Genomic DNA, 22741 nt, shown 5'->3' with positions numbered 1-22741 from the left:
ACAGGTAAACTTATATCCTAACTATAGTATAGTATCATAATTTTTGACAAATCCTAATATCCTAACAAACATCGTTCTCTGTATTTAGAATGCTTTTTCGTTCATTTGTATCAGTGAGAGAACATTCATATTCATATGCTTGATGACATTATCTGTATTTCAATTATGCCATGATATGTGTCAACAATGATTTATGGAAGTCACAGCCCGACAGTATTGTCTTGTATATGGAGGGATAGAGTGAGAATAGGTGTTGGATCTTCTTGAAAAACAAGACAAAGATACTGAGAGGGGGGGGGGGGGGGGTGAATCAGTATCTCAGTAACTTTTAGTTAAACAAACAGATCCAAATAGTAGAGTTGAAATAATGGACACATGAAGAACTCAAGATTTATCCCGTGGAAAACCCAACTGGATAAAAAACCACGGCACTGAAAACTTTCATGATTTAAGAATGGGCACCAACCCTATTACAGAAGTGAGCACCTACTCACATAATAAGAACAAAGACTACAATCCTAATGAGCACCAACTCGAAAACACAAAATACAAAGTCAAGAATTGAAAGACTATACAAGCTCTCTCTTTTACTTTGACATATGTAAAACTCTCATAGCTCAGAATACAGTCATACAGATTAATAACATTTCTGCACTCTTTGAGCAAAGACCAACACACAGAAATTCTGCAATTGTCCATAATACTATTAGAATCTCATCTCCAACAGGGACTATTCCATCCTTTTGAAAGAACACATTTAAGATACAGTCTGATTTTAAATCTGCAGCTCATAACACACTTCTCATTCCTTCTTTAAGGTTGCACATACATCCACAGTATGGATGAAGTTCACAGATGCAGCTCATAACACACTGAACTAAGAAAAGACACTCTGCAAAGACTTCTATAATAAAATAGATAAGACTCTTCAACACAGAACCTCTGCTTCAATAGAACTGCATGATGATGACGACTGGTTCCTAATCCTGCAATTACATTCTTTCATGAACACAACACAAGGGTAGGATGAGGGAATTATCTACCTCAAATTGACACCCTGGATGCATCCAACAACACTTACAATGTCATGTCCCCTAATAAACAATAAAAGGAAAGTGTAAACAAATGTATTAATTATCTTATATAAATTCCCTTCGTTTATATAAATAATTAATATATACAAGAACGTCTTTTAATTTTCTTTTACCTCCGTAACTAATCCTAACTATTACGGGATTCCTAACCAATCGATGATGAATAAAAGGATGGTAGCACCAAGAGAGAGGGACGGAGAACTTAATAAATTATTAGATCTGGAGGTAGAAGTTGATTATCTACACGATATCAACCTTTGGAAATTGAATTCCTTTCGTCAGTTGTACTGGCCTATTGGAATCGGATTACTAAACGTAGCATTGAACAGTGAGGTGAAGCGTAGCGAAGGTTAATTCAGGGAGCAGAGACGTGTATATTCTATACACCGTGGTGAGAGCAGTTACGACGCTGGAGGCAAATACGATACTTCAAACTCACGCAGGCCACGTTAAGAGATGGCATTAACAATACAAACGCAGTCTCTCTTCAATCACGTGGAAATCTGGAGAGCCACGAAACCAGTGAACCAAGGATGGAAATACGCATACACCAGTACACACAGTATGATGCGGAAGTTCCAACAAATGCAGTGTGAAGCGGAAGGGGTTCGTAGACTTGGAAGGCGACATTCATTCGCTGTGGAGACGACATTTGCACATTTACACAGTGACCCGATATCGGGACATACACCCACGACAGTCTAGACGATAGCCAAGTTCGGAAGTGGAAGAACTCGTGGACGATCAGTGAATCCACGAAGAGGTCTCAGAAAGGGATTGGATGGCAGAATGGACACTGTCAACAATACGAACCAAAAGGTGCACTTAGAAATACTAAACTCCTTTGTATTACATATTCTGAATGTCAACCAGTGCATTGATGAATATTGAATGTATTTTCCATCAGCAATATGAAGGTTAATTTATCTATTCAGACTATTCAAATGAATTCATAGGCATTTTAATTAGCAATTGTCTAAACTCAATAATACCCTCTGCACAATCTGGTTATAAACACTTCCCTACAATCAGAGCCCATTAAGGATTTTTACAGTGGTATCAGAGCTTTAAATCCTGCCAGCCTGTAGGGTATGTTTCAGAAAATTTAATGCACAGCTGAGTATGCACCAAGGAAATTATAATTTCCGAAGTACTAGGGCCTGTCAAAACAGATTTTCAAACTTGCTTTTAGCACAGACTAGTTCATCAATTCCATTTGAAATTGAGGATAGCCACACAGAAGCAGACGAGAAATTAATTTTTGAAACCACCATGGGAGACCCGGATAACAATAGGGATTTATTGGCTGCATTAATCAGAAGTCAGCAAGATATGCAGGATAATGTCAATAGAATGACTTAACTTGATGACCCAGTTTATGGCTAATAATATTAATCATCACCAAAATAATGGAAGACAAAATAATCAGCATAATGGGGGAAACATTGGGGGTAGAGATGAACAGTCAGTTAATAATCAGCCGGAAAGAATAGGAACAGCAAGACCATTTATGCCTACATTTACTGCTAGAAACTAGCACCCTGAAAATGAACCTACAATAAGAGAAATTCAGGAAGAAATACATCAAGACTGGTTAGGTTCTGGTGAAGAATTCAGAGCATCAATGACATTTAGAGAATATTTAGATGTCAGAATGAAACATAGACCAAGAGGACAGCGAGGAAACAACAGTGAATTACAAAGAAAAATTGGAAAGATGTCCATCCCTTATTTTGATGGCTCAGGTAAGACAACTGCTCAGGCTTGGGTGCAAAAACTAGATACATATTTCCAATTAAACCCTATGATGGAAGAAGAGGCAATTAAATATGCTGCATTACATCTTGATGGTGTAGCACATGAATGGTGGCATCATGGACAAATAACTCTGGGTCATAATTTGATAGGTACTTATGTTGAGTTTACTGAGAAACTTATTGATAGGTTTGATTCTAAAGATCCTGAATTACATCTTAAGGAATTGACTCAACTTAAGCAAACTGGAACTGTTGAACAATATATTTCTGAATTTGAAAAATTGGCTATCTTAGTGACTGAAATCCCAGAAAGACATAAGATTGTGATATTTTTTGATGGATTGTTTGATTCCCTCAAAGGGTGGGTTAAATCCTTAAATCCCCCTACTTTACAAACAGCTGTCAAAAGGGCAAGAGAATTGGAACCATCTTCAAAAGGAAAATCTTTTAACAAAGGACCACCTCCTAAACCAGAAAAAGACAAACAACTTTTCAACAAAGATGATTTCCCTAAAAACAGGTTGGATAAAGAGGAAAGAGAAGAGCTCAGAAGGAAAAAACTATGTTTCAGTTGTAGGGAAGCATGGCAGCCTGGACATAGATGTTTAGGGAAGGGAAAAATTCATTATATTGAGGTTATGTTTGATAGTGAGGATGAAGAGAATGTTAATCCTAACATAGAACGAACACCTTCGAATACTGAGACAGAAATAGGTACCAAACAATAAGGAGTAATAGCATCCATGACAGGAACCCCACATTATAATATTTTCAGAGTTAGGAGTTTTGAATGGACAACGTGTAATTGTTATGCTTGATAGTGGTTCTACTCATAATTTTATAGATGCAACACTCGTAGAAAAACGTGGATTGCGGACAGAAAAACATGAGGGATTTGATGTTAGAGTAGCAGGTGGAACTAATTTGTCTAGCACTCATAAAGTTCCTAAATTGAATATTACTATTGCCAATTACACTATTACTGATGATTTTTATGTGATTGATTTGGCTGACACTAATGTTATTCTGGGCATACAGTGGATGGAAACATTAGATGAATATACACAGAGCTTTAAAAGAATGGAATTCTCTTTTAAAATTGATGATAAGAAAGTAGTCCTCTGTGGTATGTCTGACAGTGGGCCTAGGATTGTCAGTGCGAAGAGAATGGAAGCTATTTTCAGACATGGGGATGTAGCATGGTCAGCACAATGTTTAATCTCCAACAAGGTATCAGGTTTTGAATCTAAATCTTATCAAGCTGATTTGTTAACAGTATTAGATTCACATTATTTGGTTTTTAATGATATTCCTCCAGGAGTTCCCCCTGATAGAGGTTTTGAACATACTATTGAATTAGAAGAAGGTGCTAAACCAGTGATTACTACTCCTTATAGACACCCTAAAACATTCAGGGATGAAATAGAAAAATCAATTAAGGTATTATTGGATATGGGGCACATCAGACCCAGCTCTAGTCCTTTTGCATCCTCTGTAGTGTTGGTCAAAACGAAGGATGGAACTCTTCGAATGTGTATTGATTATAGAGCTCTTAACAAAAAAACAATAAAAAACAGGTATCCAATCCCTCGAATTGATGAATTGTTAGATGAATTGCATGGTGCTATCTATTTTTCTAAAATTGATTTGAGATTAGGGTATCATCAGATTAAGTTAAGAGAACAAGACATTCATAAAACTGTTTTCCATTGTCACTATGGCCATTATGAATTGTTGGTTATGTCGTTTGGTCTAACAAATGCTCCGACAACATTTCAGTCCTGTTTGAATCATATTTTTAACAAACAGTTAAGAAAATTCTTGCTAGTATTCTTTGATGACATATTGATTTATAGCAAAACATGGGAAGAGCATTTGAAACATATTGACACAATTCTTGGAATTATGGGATCACAATCATTGTATGCAAAGGCTTCTAAATGTGAATTTGGAATGACTGAAATTTTGTATTTAGGGCATATGATCAGTGCAATAGGGGTACAGGTCCATTAAGAGAAGATAAGAGCCATTTTGGAGTGGCCACCACCACGGAACCTTACAGAATTAAGGGGATTCTTTGGCCTATGCAGTTATTACAGGAGATTTGTCAAAGGTTTTTCACAGCTTGGGGCACCCTTGACAGATTTTACCAGGAAAGGGGGCATTCCGATGGACTGAGGAAGCTCAACAGGTATTTGAGAAACTCAAAGAGGTAATGAGCTCTTGCCCAGTACTTGCTCTTCCAGATTTTAATCAGCCTTTTGTGTTGGAATGTGATGCTTCTGGTGATGGAATAGGGGCGGTTTTAATGCAAAACAAACATCCTATAGTTTACGAAAGCATGAAACTTAATAAACTTGAGAAATTATATTCCATCTATGATAAAGAAATGTTGGCTATTATGCATGCATTGACCAAATTTAGACAGTATTTGGTGGGTAGCAGATTTGTGGTGAAAACTGACCATAACAGTTTGAGATATTTCTTGGAAAAAAAAGATTTGAATGACAGGCAACAAAAGTGGATTAGTAAAATTCAAGCTTATGACTTTGAGATTGACTATGTAAAAGGTAAGAATAATGTGGTTGCCGCAGCGTTATCTAGAAGGCTTGAAGTCAATGCTCTATCTGTTGTAACAGCTGATTGGAAATCTTTATTGTTGGTCGAGTATTCAAAGGATTCTTTTGCATGTGATTTGCTAGATGGTAATATACAGGACGATAAATATAAAATTGTTAATGATGTTATCTATTACAAGGACATGATTTATTTAACTCTATGATCGAAGTTAAAGGGGAAAATCCTTCAATCTATGCATGACCTTCCTCTAGCAGGGCATCCAGGATACTTCAAAACATATCGTCAGGTAAGAGAAAGGTTCACTTGGAAAGGCTTAAAAAACGATGTCCTACGCTATGTCAAGGAATGCACCACTTGCAGCAAAATAAAGCAGAACAGACATATCCTGCCGGGTTATTACAACCACTACCTATACCAGATCAGAAATGGGAAAGTATATCCATGGACTTCATCACAGGTTTACCGAAATCCCAAGGTAAAGATTGTATTTTTGTGGTGGTTGATAGATTAACTAAATTTGCACACTTTTTTCCTATCACAACAGCATTTACAGCAGTCCAGGTTGCAGAGTTATTCTTCAGAGAGGTGTTCTGATTACATGGTTTACCAAAGACTATAATCAGTGATAGAGATAGCCGATTTTTGAGCATATTTTGGGGGGAGCTTTTCAGGTTGACAGGTATAGAGTTGAATCTTAGCACCAGTTATCATCCGCAAATCGATGGACAGACATAAATAGTGAATAAGTGGATTGAAGGTTATCTTCGTAATTATGTATCCGGTCATCAGAAAGCTTGGGTTCGTTGGTTATATCTGGGTGAATATTGTTATAATACTACTTTTCATATGTCAATTGGTATGTCTCCTTTCAAGGCATTATACGGCTATGATGTACTCTCTTTTCTCGACCTTGCTTTTGACCAGAGCAATGTTCCTAGAACTCGTGATTGGCTTCAAGAAAGCCAAGACATTTTGACAGCTCTTAAGGATAATTTGCAATGTGCTCAGAATCAACAGAAAATCTATGCGGAAAAAAAGTGAGTTGAACATCATTTCGAGGTGGGAGATTTGGTATTTCTCAGGTTGCAACCTTATCGGCAATCTACTCTCAAACATAGTGGCTTTGAGAAACTAAAGCCTCGGTTTTACGGCCCCTATTAGGTAGTACGGAAGGTTGGTGCAATTGCTTATGAACTTGATTTACCAATGGATAGTAAGATACATAATGTATTTCATGTGTCTTGTCTCAAGAAAGCTCTGGGACAGCATGTGTCAGTGTCCAAAGATTTACCTCCTTTGAATGATGAAGGGGAGCTCGAAATGATTCTAGAAGTAATCTTGGAAACACGGGATAGACAATTACGGAACATGACTATCAGAGAATACCTCATCAAATGGAAAAATCTGCCTGAGGATGATGCTACCTGGAAAATGAAAGAGTTTTGGAGTTGCTTGAGGGCAAGCAACACGAGGCATGGGAGACTGTCATGTCCCCTAATAAACAATAAAAGGAAAGTGTAAACAAATGTATTAATTATCTTATATAAATTCCCTTCGTTTATATAAATAATTAATATATACAAGAATGTCTTTTAATTTTCTTTTACCTCCGTAACTAATCCTAACTATTACGGGATTCCTAACCAATCGATGATGAATAAAAGGATGGTAACACCAAGAGAGAGGGACGGAGAACTTAATAAATTATTAGATCTGGAGGTAGAAGTTGATTATCTACACGATTCAACCTTTGGAAATTGAATTCCTTTCGTCAGTTGTACTGGCCTATTGGAATCGGATTACTGAACGTAGCATTGAACAGTGAGGTGAAGCGTAGCGAAGGCTAATTCAGGGAGCAGAGACGTGTATATTCTATACACCGTGGTGAGAGCAGTTACGACGCTGGAGGCAAATACGATACTTCAAACTCACGCAGGCCACATTAAGAGATGGCATTAACAATACAAACGCAGTCTCTCTTCAATCACGTGGAAATCTGGAGAGCCACGAAACCAGTGAACCAAGGATGGAAATACGCATACACCAGTACACACAGTATGATGCGGAAGTTCCAACAAATGCAGTGTGAAGCGGAAGGGGTTCGTAGACTTGGAAGGCGACATTCATTCGCTGTGGAGACGACATTTGCACATTTACACAGTGACCCGATATCGGGACATACACCCACGACAGTCTAGACGATAGCCAAGTTTGGAAGTGGAAGAACTCGTGGACGATCAGTGAATCCACGAAGAGGTCTCAGAAAGGGATTGGATGGCAGAATGGACACTGTCAACAATACGAACCAAAAGGTGCACTCAGAAATACTAAACTCCTTTGTATTACATATTCTGAATGTCAACCAGTGCGTTGATGGATATTGAATGTATTTTCCATCAGCAATATGAAGGTTAATTTATCTATTCAGACTATTCAAATGAATTCATAGGCATTTTAATTAGCAATCGTTTAAACTCAATACTACCCTCTGCACAATCTGGTTATAAACACTTCCCTACAATCAGAGCCCATTAAGGATTTTTACATACAACACCAAAGGAAACCTAGGCAAGAGGTGGGACTAGGAGATACAATATTTGGTTTCTTGAACATGGAGTAGGATGAGGGTGACAACATCTGCAATCCATTCCATGACAACACAAATGTGACCCAAACACAAGGGAAAAACCATAAGAGGTTACTTCACTAGGAGTTACAAGCACTTCATCAACTAGAATGAAGTTTGGTCATTTTCATGCAAGGCACGGTTCTAAATGCCAATAATGGAATGTAAAGTCCCACCCTGTTTGCTACTAATTTTTTTTGCCTTTACTCTCTGAGTAATTGTTTCGAACAATTTGAATGCTCTAATTTATGTGGTGTGTTTCGGTATTTGTATGCAAGATCTATTCTCAATTGCACGTTTACTTTCCATCTTTTGCAGGACTAACTAATTATGAACTGTTCTGATATCTATTTCTATTAGTAAATCTGCAGAAGAAACTTCACAATGGAACAATGGATAACAAAAATAAGCTACTAGTGTTAACCTCATATTGCAGCATAGTATAGAGATATTCATGCACAGAAATGAACAGCAATCAACTCTTTAATTCTTCATGCCAAATTAGTGACTAAGTGCTGTTCATAACCTATTTAAATTAGACAATGAAATTAACAGAATACAACCAGAATCAACTTAATTCAATACGCTGAGATTATAGAAGGAGATGCATCACATAAGGAACAGCAAGCTTCCAACATTCAGAATTGACCCTCACAATCAATCAGGAATAATAAAGAAGGCGTCCAGCTCTATTTTAATCTTCAACATCATTCTTTTTTTAAACAAGGCGTCTATACAGTAAGCAAGCAAGTCTTCACTTCTTACAGATTTGATGGTAATTAAAACCCACACAAGGGAGGTAACTTTTCCTCACATCCTCACTTGAAGAAATCGGCTCTTAAAAACATCAATGATTAATCACAAGTTTAGGCCACACTAGAGATAAGAGTATTCTCACATCAATCGACACATAGCTTCACCTTGTTTACTAGTGCCATTTTGACCTCAAAAGGTGATTCACTCTCTAGTTTTTTAACAGCTCCTTACCATTCGATGCCAACTCATTATGAAAGGGTGGATAAATATCATTATTGAAGACTTTTGATTTATCTTCCTTTTGCCATGATAATCTTAATATATATATTCTTCCCCAGCTAAGTGTAAGATTTCCCTTGTATAAGCTTAGGACTCTTTTGTCTTTTTCACTTACTCATGTCAGGATAAGCTGGGACCCTGTGTTCTTACTGCAGCAGCTATCTCACGAATAGTCTTGATGGGCTTGCAGGCTAATAAAGGCACCTTAGGTATTTTTGATACCTCTTTGGGCATTTTAAATTCACACGGCTTCCTTTGTGGATATAGAATGAAGGTATGGCTGGAAGGAGTATTTAGAAACAAATAATATTTTAATCTCAGATTTTAAGCACACACTATCACCTCAAGCTCTTCAAACTGTTCCTTTCAAAACCAACAAACAGAGCAAACAGAGCAAAGAAACTTCTTGAATCTAGGAAAAATGGAATTACCTTTATCCTTGATTGCATTGTCAAATACCTGTAAGATATCTCCAACAACACCAACTGGAGTAGATCTTTCACTATCGTAGCTAGTCTGCTTCAAGAGAAATTTTGTCTTCAAGAAGGCTGAGTTGAATCAACTGTTAAGTTTAGATCAGACTGATAGCAATTAACAAAATTATCACAATGAACATAGAGAACACAAGAATACCCTGGGAAAACCTCCCTCTTGGAGGTGAAAAACCCATCAATGAATCTTAGTTTATATTAGACAGTAATCAGTATGTGTCTTACAACTTTGCTTCACCACTTGAAGCAATATGAACAGCAGAATATAAAACTGAATTAGGGCATACACAGTAGTATGAACAGCAGCATGTAAATCTGATCTAGGGCAAACTTATCTGCAATATCCTTGATCGAAGATGATATGCTAATCAAAGAAGACAATTTGGTGACATGAAGATCAATTGCAGATCACAGGGATCATTCGCTGATCGTGGATTTAGTTCGCTGATCATGAATGTGATTCGCTGGTCATGGAGGAGATTCGCTGTCTCAGAATTAGTTTGCTGCCCTTAGGAATTAGTTCGCTGCCCCTTAGACAATAATTCGCTGCTCTTAGAAGATTCACTGATGCTTTGTAGTAGAATTCGCTGAGTACTTGATTGCTTGAATGTGAATGAATTGAATGACCTAAATGCATGAATGAGCTTTGTATATATATGAGCTTTAGTCACCTTATTCTCCTTAGGTCGGCTTCACAAGGTAAACAAATAATAATAATAATATGCTCTTAGAATGGCGCCCATTATAGGGTCAGCCCTATATGAATTTACAAGCTACATTGCACATTATAGGGTCAGCCCTATTTACAAGTTACATCGCCCATTATGGGGTCAGCCCAATTTACAAGCTACATTTTAATTTTGCATATCAATGTGACTAAGGCTGATAGGCCAATTAGTCACCCATATGCTAGGTCGACCCTAGAAGGAATCCGACCTAGCTATAAAAACATCAACACTCCCTCTTAGCTAGGGAGGAGTCCTTCTTGTTAAGTTTGTGACCTAGTTCAGTAATCAGCTTTGTAGCATTTAATTATTTGCTAACATTAAGTAAACCATAATCAAGTAAATGCAAGAATGAAAACAAGAGAGCTAGAGACCAACACAAATACCCTAGGAAAACCTCCAAGGAGGAAAAACCCAGCACTAAAGACCCACAGGTCAGATTATGTATTTAATCTTAATTGCATCAATACAATACTTAGCTTGACTCTTCAGATCTGCTCCCTTTTAACATATTAGATTTGCCCCTTCTAATTACACCAAGTCTGCATCAAGGAATACCAAATGCCTTCTATTTTCTTGAACTAATTCACATAGTCCTCTTCTATATTTCGCACCTTTAGTTGCAAAGCTATTTCGCTGATTGCATGAGGAATTGAATTAATTATTTGAGTTTGCATTTGATCTTTATTTATATGAGCTCTTAACCCATATAACTCCAAGTCAGCCTTAATGCATTTTGGCGCCAATTTGATTTATTGTGGCGTGGAGATATGGGGCTGGTCTTGTCTTGGGGGCACGTTACCCTTTTAGGATAGGACCCAGTCCTATATGGGTTCGGATGTTGCCTTTAGGCAATCCGAACCCTCTTACCTAGTTATAAACAACACTTATCAATATCTGAGTCACATAGTGACATCCACCATGGCTACACCCATGAAAGAAAGAAAACAAAAAAAAACAAATGAACACAGGTGCCCATCATGGAATCCTCAACGTGATGTTGTCATCTCATCATGACGTTCACCATAGCTACTCCCAAAGGGTGAATAAACACAAGTGCTAAGTCATGGAGTCTCTCACATGACATCCACCATGGCCACTCCTAGAGGGTGGATCCACCATACCTACTTGCAGAGGGTGGAACAAGGGCTTTCACCTCAAACTTTTCTCGCAGAGAAGAATGCACTAACAATGGCTTGCACCTCAAACTTCTCTCGCAGAGAAGAATGCACTAACAAGGGCTTGCACCTCAAACTTCTCTTGCAGAGAAGAATGCATTAACAAGGGCTTGCACCGCAAACTTCTCTCATAGAGAAGAATGCATTATCAAGGGTTTGCACCTCAAACTTCTCTCGCAGAGAAGAATGCATTAACCAAATCTTCAAGACGATGAGGCTCCCTCTGAAGCTAAAATGTTATTTCCTCCTTTTAGAATAAGAACCCTTTTGAATTGACATTAGACCTTGGCTCGTCTTGAGGTGTCCCAATGTTAATTTCCGCAGAAAAAGCTAGATGAGTAGACCTGAATTTGCAATCTTGAGCAATGTGGCCATACTTGTCACACCTAAAACATTGAATGTGAGATAAATCCTCCTTCTTTTTCGGTTCTGAAACATAATCTGGTTTCTGTCTCTATCCCTCTTTCTTCTTTTGCCTCTTTCCATAGAGGTATGAGTAGCAAGCACTTGATTTTCCACATCATGATGGTTATTGCCAATTCCTCTTGTTACCAACCTTGACTCTTCTTGAATACAATCAGCTTGAAGGCGATCAAAATTGGGTAACTTGGATCTCCCATTGATGCTTTGAATGAAGGGTTCCCAAGTTTGAGGGAGGCCATTAAATGCCATCATAACAAGATCTCTGTCAGCAATATTGTCCCCAATAGTGCTCAATTGATTTCTCAAATCAGTAATCTTCATAAAGAATGAGATGAATGATTCATCTTTATCCTTTTTTACATTGTGAAGTTGTTGCCTTAAGGCGAGAGCTTTGCTGGTGTTGTTGATCTCATACATGCCTTCCAAGGTTCTGAACATATCTTTGGCTAAAGACATCTTGGAAATGATAGGTACAAGATGATCCTTCACGGAGTCAATCGGGAGCTTCCTTGCTTTCACAACATTCTTCTTGAATTGGAGTTTCTCTTCTTGATCTTCAGGCTTAGGCTGATCTTTTCCTTCTATAAACTGAAGAAGATCATTTTCGTCAAGAGTAACAAGGATTCTGATCTTCCACGAAGTGAAATTCAAAGCTCCATCAAGTCTGTCTTCAACCTTCAAACCGTACACCATTGTAACTGCTGGAAATTGTTTGTTGAAGATGAAGTAGGAGGAAGAGCTTCGCTGCTATCAGACAATTTGATCACGATCGATTCAAACCCGCTCTGATACCATGTTAATTTTTAGATCAGACTGATAGCAATTAACAAAATTAACACAATGAACACAGAGAACACAAGAATATCCTGGGAAAACCTCCCTCTTGGAGGTGAAAAACCCATCAATGAATCTTAGTTTATATTAGACAGTAATTAGTATGTGTCTTACAACTTTGCTTCACCACTTGAAGCAATATGAACAGCAGAATATAAAACTGAATTAGGCCATACACAGTAGTATGAACAGCAGCATGTAAATCTGATCTAGGGCAAACTTATCTGCAATATCCTTGACCGAAGATGATGTGCTAATCAGAGAAGACAATTTGGTGACATGAAGATCAATTGCAGATCACAGGGATCATTCACTGATCATGGATTCAGTTCGCTGATCACGAATGTGATTCGCTGGTCATGGAGGAGATTCGCTGTCTCAGAATTAGTTTGCTGCCCTTAGACAATAATTCGCTGCCCCTTAGACAATAATTCGCTGCTCTTAGAAGATTCACTGATGCTTTGTAGTAGAATTCGCTGAGTACTTGATTGCTTGAATGTGAATGAATTGAATAACCTAAATGCATGAATGAGCTTTGTATATATATGAGCTTTAGCCACCTTATTCACCTTAGGTCATCTTCACAAGGCAAACAAATAATAATAATAATATGCTCTTAGAATGGCGCCCGTTATAGGGTCAGCCCTATATGCATTTACAAGTTACATTGCACATTATAGGGTCAGCCCCATTTACAAGTTACATCGCCCATTATGGGGTCAGCCCAATTTACAAGCTACATTTTAATTCTGCATATCAATGTGACTAAGGCCGATAGGCCAATTAGTCACCCATATGCTAGGTTGGTCCTAGAAGGAATCCGACCTAGCTACAAAAACATCAACACCAACTCCAAAAACCACATTTTCTTCTCATCAGGGAGAAAATCAGAAATAATTATCTTCAACATATTGCAAATGAGATAGTAACTCTATTATATAGAGTCTCAATGAGAAATTAGGGCAACTCAGAAAACAATAAAATAATAATATTTGCCCATTACAATATTTCATATATTTCCTTTTCAAGTAGATTTCCCCTTTTGCTTCCCCTTTTGCTCTTAAAATATCATTTAAATCTTTATCTCTTTTTCCTCAACATCCACTTTATTTCACTTAAATCATAAGGTCACTTAATAAAATTTAATAAGTGAATAACAAAATAATATTTCTCAACCATAGGAAATTCACCAAGTTATGAAATTGAAGACTTTGCACTCTAAAGTTGAGAGGAGACTGAAGCTATGACCAATTGCCAAAAATAGAAATTACTAACAATAGTAAGTCGGCCAAAACTCCAACTGACCTAATCGGTGTCTAGATTCTAGACTGACTTTTAACAAAAATACTAACTAAAAATAGTAAATACAAACTAGTTGTCTGAAATCACTCGAGAAAGTGTCATTCATCTCCATCAACTTGTCTAAACACATTGGCAACATCAAAATACTCCTTTGAACCCTTCTGATAGCAACCTAGAAAGCCATCATAGTCTCGATGGAAAATGTTTTTTTTCCCCATGAAATTAAGGCATTAAAATGATCTATCCCGATGGGAGGCGTTTTTCTATTGAGTTTTTAGTGTTTTTTGGGAAAATCCCGATGCATCTCCCGATGCATCTGGATTCTCGTCTGTGTTTGTCTTGATGGAGGTTGTTTTTCCACTAGGAGGCAAATAACCAAGTTAAGTGCAATGATGTGTCTAGATGAGGTTCAAATCTCCACCAGACTGGAATCCAATGGGGAACTGTTTGCAATCCCTAGAAGTACGGATATGCTAGAAATAACCAAGGAAGAGTCCCAAGCAAAATTTGACAGAAGAGTGGAATCATGTATGACGGTTATTAACAAGTGGGTCCTTGAGATGAGGCGTCACCACTCCAGGTTACCCAAGAGGCTCCTAAGTTTGGACTTTAAAGAGGAGTACAGTGACGGTATTTTTGCTCATCCGAGTCAAGAATCAAGGAGCATGACGAAGATATTGAGTGTGACCGTGGAAATATCAGTTTGGCGGAGAACCCATTAGCAACAAATAAAGGGATTCTTATTAATGAAGCACAAGTTTTGGTGAGATAAGATCACTATGTGAGGAGACATGAGAGAAGTGGTGGAAATCATGCAACGTAATAGCAATAACAACAGAGTTGGGGGAGGGATGTGTAATGTCCCTTTTTTATGTTTAACTTATTTTTTCCTTTAACAAATAACCCTAACTTACAGTAATGATTGCATAGTTAATTTTAAATAAAAACTTATCCTAAAAATTGTAATTTTGCTTATATAATTCGGATTTAAAACTTATAATGTACTTCTTAAACTTACCCTTTGGCCTCTACTGCAATTCTTCTTCAAATGTGCAGCTGTCTCCCTTTGTATAAATGTCTTTAAAATGTTTTTAGTTTCTGCTCAAGTTATGGGTTTTCGTCCACTAACTGAATAAAAGGTTTCGTCCTTTAATTTTTCATCTTTGAGGGATTTCATCCTTGGTTCGCTGAATGATTCACAAGGAAAAATATTTAATGTCTTCACAATATAATCCTCCCTTCCTCTTGATTTATCTTCCTTACATAGCCTTTTTATTTAATAGACATAACTCTTCATTTACATGCCTTTTGACTTTTCATTAAAACTAAACTTTAGTAAAGTTCATTTTTTCATAATATTGATTATTTTCCTTAAGTGCTCCCTTTATTATTCTCTTTATGGAAATCACTGGAGAGAGGAAAAACTGTTTCAGCAAAAATAAAAATGTTCATAAGGAGGGAGCATTACAGGAAGATCAACAGCTCATTGAGACATTTAGTTAATAACCTTAAACAAACCAACAACAACAATGATGACAATAACAACAATACAATTACATTGATAACAGTAACCATAACAGTAGCAGCAACAACAAGAGCAACATCATTAGCTATAGATTTGTTTATTAAAATTCCAAATAAGTGGTAGACAATCCTGAAACTAAATAACTATCTCTGACATCTTGTATTTAAGGAACACTGAAGGCTATCCAAAAAACTATATGATTGATTGTGTAAATTCTAAGAAGAGGGTCTTGAAGGAGATTTTTAATGTTGGAACAAAAATTTTTAAACAATTTTATTGAGATATATGGAACAACTAACAACTATGCCTACTTGTGAAAATCTGAATTCTTTAAAATTAAGACTTGTTTTCTATTCATGATTCTTGAATAGTAGGTTTATTAGTAATCATCGATTAGGAAAGCCTTCTTGAAATTCACACAACATAGATGGTTGATGAATGCTAACATGATTCAGAATTTTGTATTTGGTGTCTCCCAACTTAATTGAATTTGAATTAAAAATGCAGCTTATTGATAACAAAAATCACATTGGTTTTAATGCTTCAATTTTTTTCATTTGACAGGAAGTGGTGAAGTTTACTCATTTGGACAAGGTACGTTTGGTGCTCTCGGGTCTGGCAACAGGGAAATCAGTAGTACTCCAATTCATATTGATGAGCTATGGGGTTTGGGGATAATTCAGGTGACACATATTCTTCAACAGTTTATCTGCTTCACGTCTGATAATTGTTATTTTTTGGATTCTAGGGATTAGCCTCCTTGTCTCAAATATGATGGTTTGAAAGAACGATATATTTTTCTTTCGAAACTGACAAAAAAGATTGATCTTGTTAAATTCACTTATTGGGTGTCTCCAGTCTTATGTGCATCACTGAACAGTCTAAACATTTACGAGTGCACTGGAAGTGTCTTGGAAGACATTGCTTATAATAATTTGAAACAGTTTCTTCCTATTGTTAGCAGTTCTTTTGCTTATTCTGATAGGAACACAACAAATTTCATAGTATCTTGGAGAGAAATACAATATAGTTCACAACAGTCTATTGGCATATCAAATCTTAAGAGTGAATCAAGAACTCTTGTATATACCTATAGAGTCTTGGAATAGCAGATAACCACAATGCACTTTCTATCACACACGATAAATAATCTATAATGGAAGGCATCAAACTTTTCTTCCTCTCTACTTAGGCTGTGTAGTATTTATTATCTAATACACTTTTTGAAGATTGTTAAAGATGTGACCTTTTGAATTCTTGGCTGTTTCTCTAAAATGTTCTTAGAAGCTGCATGCAATTCAATCTCATTAGGTTTGCTGTTATGTAATGTCCCATTGTTGAAATAGGATAAATCAATAAATAATAATAATAAATTAAAATATAAAAGAATAAAAATAAAAATTAATATAATGAAAATTTTGTCAAGTTTAATAAATGGTCAAAAGGCATGAAATGAAAAGTTGAGACTCCCTCGAACATGAGATATAAAAGGGAGAGGAGAACTTCATTCGGGGAAAAAAGGAATAAAGAAAGGAGCAAAGTTATTAAGGAGGCATTAATGGGAAGAGGATAAGGAAGTGCCTCTTTCAAAGAGGCAGCAATGATGAAAGGTTGTGACCCTTTCGAAGGGTGGTACTTGTGAAAGGTTATGACCATTAAGAAGAGGTGCGACTCTCCCCCAAGTTTTCATTTAAGAAGGATCCATGGAATAGAACAAAATATCAGAAGCATCAAAAGCAGATTTAGGAGCAGACCTAAATCAGAATTATAAGAAAATCTGGAAGAATGATATGAACATTTATCAAAGAGATCAGAACACATACAAATCTGCAAACAATAATAAAGCAAGCATTGAAGGAAAAGAGGAGGAAACATTAAATCAATAATCAGAGAATCAGACTTGATAGAATAGAAAGGATTCTCATACACACATATATATCTAAGTATAGGCAGCAGATCAGATTGATATAAACAATAGACTTTTGCTCTTAAAGAGGGAAACAACATTGAATTGAATCTATCCAAATAACCACTGTAGACTGAAAGTACATAACCTGCAATAATTCTACAAGTATATTGGGCAAGATTTAGTGTCCTCCCAAAAGGGAACATTACAAGTGGTATCAGAGCATGTTCCTGCCAGCCTGAGAGAAATTAGTTAATGCAAATAAGTTAATGATCTTTAAGGGCTATCAAAAGGGAAAGGAAGAAAGCCAATTACGTGATATAGAAGCAATGTTCAATGATGAAACAAAAGGAAATACAATTAAGAAAACAAGGCACAAGGAGGAAGATCTTAAAAGCATCCAAGTAGGAGAAGAAGGGATAATAAACAAATGGAGCTTTGTGGAGGAGCCAATCTAGTAATTATGGTGTCCTTACATCCCCAAGATCCATGGGACATATTAAGCAAATATTTGAAGCATATTGGAGAAAGTTTACGACACATCAGTGAGCATACAAGAGCAGAAAGATTGGGGTTAGGCCCACTTTTTGACTCAAAATGGATTAGGAGCAGAAGGATTGGGGTTAGGTCCACTTTCTGGCTCGAATTTGAATAGGAGCAGAAAGATGGAGTTAGGCCCACTTTTTGGCTCGATATGGATTAGGAGCAGAAGGATTGGGGTTAGGCCCATTTCTTACTCGAAATGGATTAGGAGTAGAAGGATTGGAGTTAGGCTTGCTTTCTGTCTCAAATTGGAATAGGAGAAAAAGGATTGGGGTTAGGCCCACTTTCTGGCTCAAATTGGAATAGGAGCAGAAAGATTGGGGTTAGGCCCACTTTTTGACTCAAAATGGATTAGGAGCAGAAGAAATGGGGTTAGGCCCACATTCTGGCTCAAATTGGAATAGGAGCAGAAAGATTGGGGCTAGGCCTACTTTCTAGCTCAAAATGGATTAGGAGCAGAAAGATTGGGGTTAGGCCCACTTTCTGACTTGAAATGGAGGAGCAAAAGGATTGAGGTTAGGCCCACTTTCTGACTCCAAATGAAGTAGGAGTATAAGGATTGGGGTTAGGCCCACTTTCTAGCTCAAATGGAAAGATAGGGTTAGACCCATTGAAGGGATCTAACAACATGTGTATCTGTTTGTATACCTTGTGAATGCATATATTCATGTGTATGCTCCGTGTTTCCATGTATTCATGTGTATACTTTGTGTTTTTATGTGTATGCTCCGTGTTTGGTTCATACTTGATATGTTCTAGAGATGTGAATAACTAGAAAGATATAAGTTGCATTTGAGGTCAGATGTGTGTCATGCTTCTAATCCTCAGCTTAATATATGTTAAGGTCACGCATGCTTTAACACAAAGAGATATCCATAGTATGGTGGAAGCCTTGGGTCAACCAAATTAAAGAAAAAATCAATCTCCAAGGGTTGATTTATTCAGTTTTTATAAACCTACATTGCTTGAGGACAAACAATTTTGGGAAGGGGGACTGCAATGTCCCCTTGTTGAAATAAGATTTATTACTAAAAAATGATAGTAAATTAAAATATAAAAGAATAAAATTAAAAATTAATATAATTAAAATTTAGTTAAGTTTAATGAATGGTCAAAAGACATGAAATAAATAGTTGCGACTCCCTCAAACATGAGATATCGAGGGGAGAGAGGAGAACTTCATTCGGGAAAAAGGAAAAATATAAGAAAGAAGGGAGCAAAGTTATTAAGGAGGCATTAATGGGAAGAAGATAAGGAAGTGACTCTTTCAAAGGGGCATTAATGATGAAAGGTTGTGACCCTTTTGAAGGGTGGTACTTGTGAAAGGTTATGATCATAAAGAAGAGGTGTGACTCTCCCTTACATTGGGAGATATAAAGTGGAGAAGTTTTCATTTGAGAAGGAAGGATCCATGGAATAGAACAAAATATCTGAAGCATTAAAAGCAGATTTAGGAGCAGACCTAAATCAGAATAATAAGAAAATCTGGAAGAATGATATGAACATTTATCAAAGAGATCAGAACACAAATACAAATCTGCAAACAATAATAAAGCAGGCATCGAAGGAAGAGAAGAGGAAACATTAAATCAATAATCAGAGAATCAGACCTGATAGAATAGAAAGGAAACACACACACACACACACACATATATCTGAGTATAGGCAGCAGATCAGATTGATATAAACAGCAGACTTGTGCATATAAAGAGGGAAACAACATTGAATTGAATCTGTCCAAATTATCATAGTAGACTGAAAATACATAACCTGCAATAATTCTACAAGTATATTGGACAAGATTTAGTGTCCCCCCAAAAGGGGACATTACACGTTATATCTGTTCTTTTTCCCTCACATGGAGTTTCATGTCAATTCTTCTTCCTTCTCTCTCTGGACTCTCTTTGGTAGCTCTTCTTTACCAAGATGTAAGGCACTGGGCCTCATTTTTCTTAGCTACATCATTTCCACGTTATATCTGTTCTTTTTCCCTCACATGGAGTTTCATGTCAATTCTTCTTCCTTCTCTCTCTGGACTCTCTTTGGTAGCTCTTCTTTACCAAGATGTAAGGCACTGGGCCTCATTTTTCTTAGCTACATCATTTCCATTTCATTGTGGATTTTCTCATCACTGACTGAAACTTTGATTTCTCGGGAAGTATTTCCTTCTGAAGAGCATCTATTTTTTCTCGTAGTTGGAATATATCTGGATTTTTCATCAGATCGATTAGACCTGCAATTTATAGTTTCAGCTTCTTGTGAGGTGTTTTAAGGGCAAGTGCAAGCAAGGTGTCCTATTTGAAAGAACTTTTGTGCTTGAATTGGCATGGAGGTAAAATCATAAAATGTGCTTCTTTGTATTGTTTGATCTCGGTCTTATTATTTTAGGGGACTTTTCAAGCTTTTAAGTATGGCGTTTTATCTTTTGTTGATGAATTTATGTGATTTCAAACATTAGCTCAATACATATTATGGTGGAATATTTCCTTACACCCTTAAAATAGTACAATTTTATGTTATTCTCTTGCATGGAGTTTTCTCAATAACAAACTTGCATGTGAACACATGATTTTAATTAACATAGGTGGTTAAGGAGTTTTTTGTTTGTGTATATGCAATGTGTGTATGAAGACACTACATCTTTTAAGAACTAAATGGTCAATTTACACATATTTTATTTAAAATCAACATAAATCACATGAACACTAGATGTAATGATGGGCCAATATGCTCTATTTGTTTAAAGTGATACCTTTGAGCTAAAGTTGCACATCAGGAGTATCCATGAGGAGTAAAGAAGCCTTGTGAATGCAACTGGTTAGAATTTTCTGTTGTGGATGAGCCCTAAAGCCAGGCCCCAAGATGAGTATGAATTCAGGATCTTAATTAAGGGAGAATTCATCATATAGATGTAATTGCGTCCGCTGTCCTGTCCTTTCATTTCTTCTCATAATGATCAGGGAGATCCTTCATTTATCATGTAACCTTGGTTCCAACGACATACACAATTGTACATCTTAGGTATAGATTTGTAAAAGGTGATAGTTGAAGCAGTCGATGCCTCCTTTTATATGAAAACCATGATTACTGCATGCTGCCATCCTGTTGATGTGTCTTTTGTACACGACCAAACACAGAATAAAATACCTAAAGGTACCTTATCATCTCTTGAATAAAGCTTCCCCGAATGCTGAAGATCTCGCAGAAGGATCAATCGGAGTAGCTCCAAGGTTCTAATATGTAGGTTCTCTACTTGTGGATAAGCACCAGTGGTCGTTGTGTTTGCTGTTTTATCAAGGGGCCTTACGTACTTTCTAAGAAAGCTAGTTCTTGCAATTACTTTTCAAGGAGGAAACTGGATTTTCCTAATATTAAATAATGTTTCAAAAAAGGGCAAAAGATAGGGGATTCGAGAGGGCTATGCTAAACTAGACCTAAGAATGATTAAATGGGGAGTAATCTTGGTGAAACTCTACCAATTTCAGTATTGCCATATAACAACAACTCTAGTGGAATCGGTGCGATCTTCTAAGGGAATTCAAGGATTTTCGAATCATTAATGAACATAGATACTATCAATTAGATACATATCGGTATTCAAATAATGATTGAACTCTAAAATTAAGTTAATATCTCCAGTTGACCACACAAGGCACGCTTACAATCAGTAAGGGGCTAGTGGTTTGGACTATGAGTCTTACCAAAAGATCAAACACAACATTTATCACTCAATCTAATTCTAAAATGTAAGAACTTATCTCCACTAAGAGTGATTCAAGAAGATAAACAACCATGTAAAAAGCCACAAAGACTGCAATAAAACACCATAACTTCAATATTTCATTGATCTCATAGCCAAAATATACCAACAATTGTTCAACTTTCTCTCTTCACTACTTTTATCTATGCTGCTAACAATCTTATTCTTCTTCCGTCTTTTCTCTCTAACACTTTAAAATGAATTGAGTGAGGGCTTATTTAGCAATCTCAAATACAATGAATGGCTTGGATCGAAAGAAGATCAAAGGCTGAGATTTTGACACCTAAACCCTAATTAGGGTTTGCCACAAAAATCACCCTAATCAGATAAGCATTATCGTAACATAGCCAATAGAAATTGGCACAAATAACGAGGAAACATAGCCCAATAGGAATTGAATTGCCACATCATTTCATCACAACTTTTCATCTAGAATTTTGTTCCCTTTTCTATGTTCTTTTTTGGCATATTCAACAAATCTAGACGTAATCCCCTCGATCTCAACAATGGGAATCTCATGCAGGTTCTTCATCCGCTCTTCCAGGTGAAGGACCTGATCAAAAGCTGCAAGAAGGGTCGTCTCCCACCCGTGCTCTAGTTCTTTTGTTCTCTCGATCAGGAACATAGTAGCATACATTTGATCTCGCTGCTTTTCTGTGATCATGTTCTCCTCTTTGCAAAAAATAACCTTGATCCTATCTTCCAATTCTTGGACATCCACATCTGTTTCGATTTCTATCCTTCTGTCAAGGATTGTACATAATACATCAAATATCTTATCCTGAATAGGATGGATAGTATCCTCCACTTGGGTACATCTACTATTGATGTCCTCGTATAGGACTTCTTTCATTTGGAGCAAAGTTGACCATTGTAGAAGATTATGGGTTCCTCCATCAATTATTTTCTCTTGTGCTAAAACCTGTCTTGATGTCCTTCTTACCACCTGTAATACAGGGATG

General features: G+C 36.8%; 1 protein-coding gene across 5 annotated transcripts in view; it reads left to right on the top strand.

Moving 5' to 3' along the window:
• Positions 1-22741, top strand: part of LOC131066540 (uncharacterized) — a 275016-nt gene that overhangs the window by 13745 nt on the left and 238530 nt on the right. For 4 of the 5 annotated variants that reach the window (XM_058001323.2, XM_058001322.2, XM_058001321.2 and 1 more), the window contains exon 5: positions 16135-16253. In XM_058001323.2, coding sequence (XP_057857306.1) covers positions 16135-16253 — 119 coding nt within the window. Of the gene's footprint in view, positions 1-7614; positions 7744-16134; positions 16254-22741 lie in introns of those variants that run through there. The other variant, XM_059218104.1, reaches the window with a different exon arrangement.

Source organism: Cryptomeria japonica, chromosome 3 (genome assembly GCF_030272615.1).
Source record: "Cryptomeria japonica chromosome 3, Sugi_1.0, whole genome shotgun sequence".
Lineage (NCBI taxonomy): Eukaryota > Viridiplantae > Streptophyta > Pinopsida > Cupressales > Cupressaceae > Cryptomeria > Cryptomeria japonica.
This window is presented reverse-complemented; position numbering and strand designations above follow the sequence as displayed.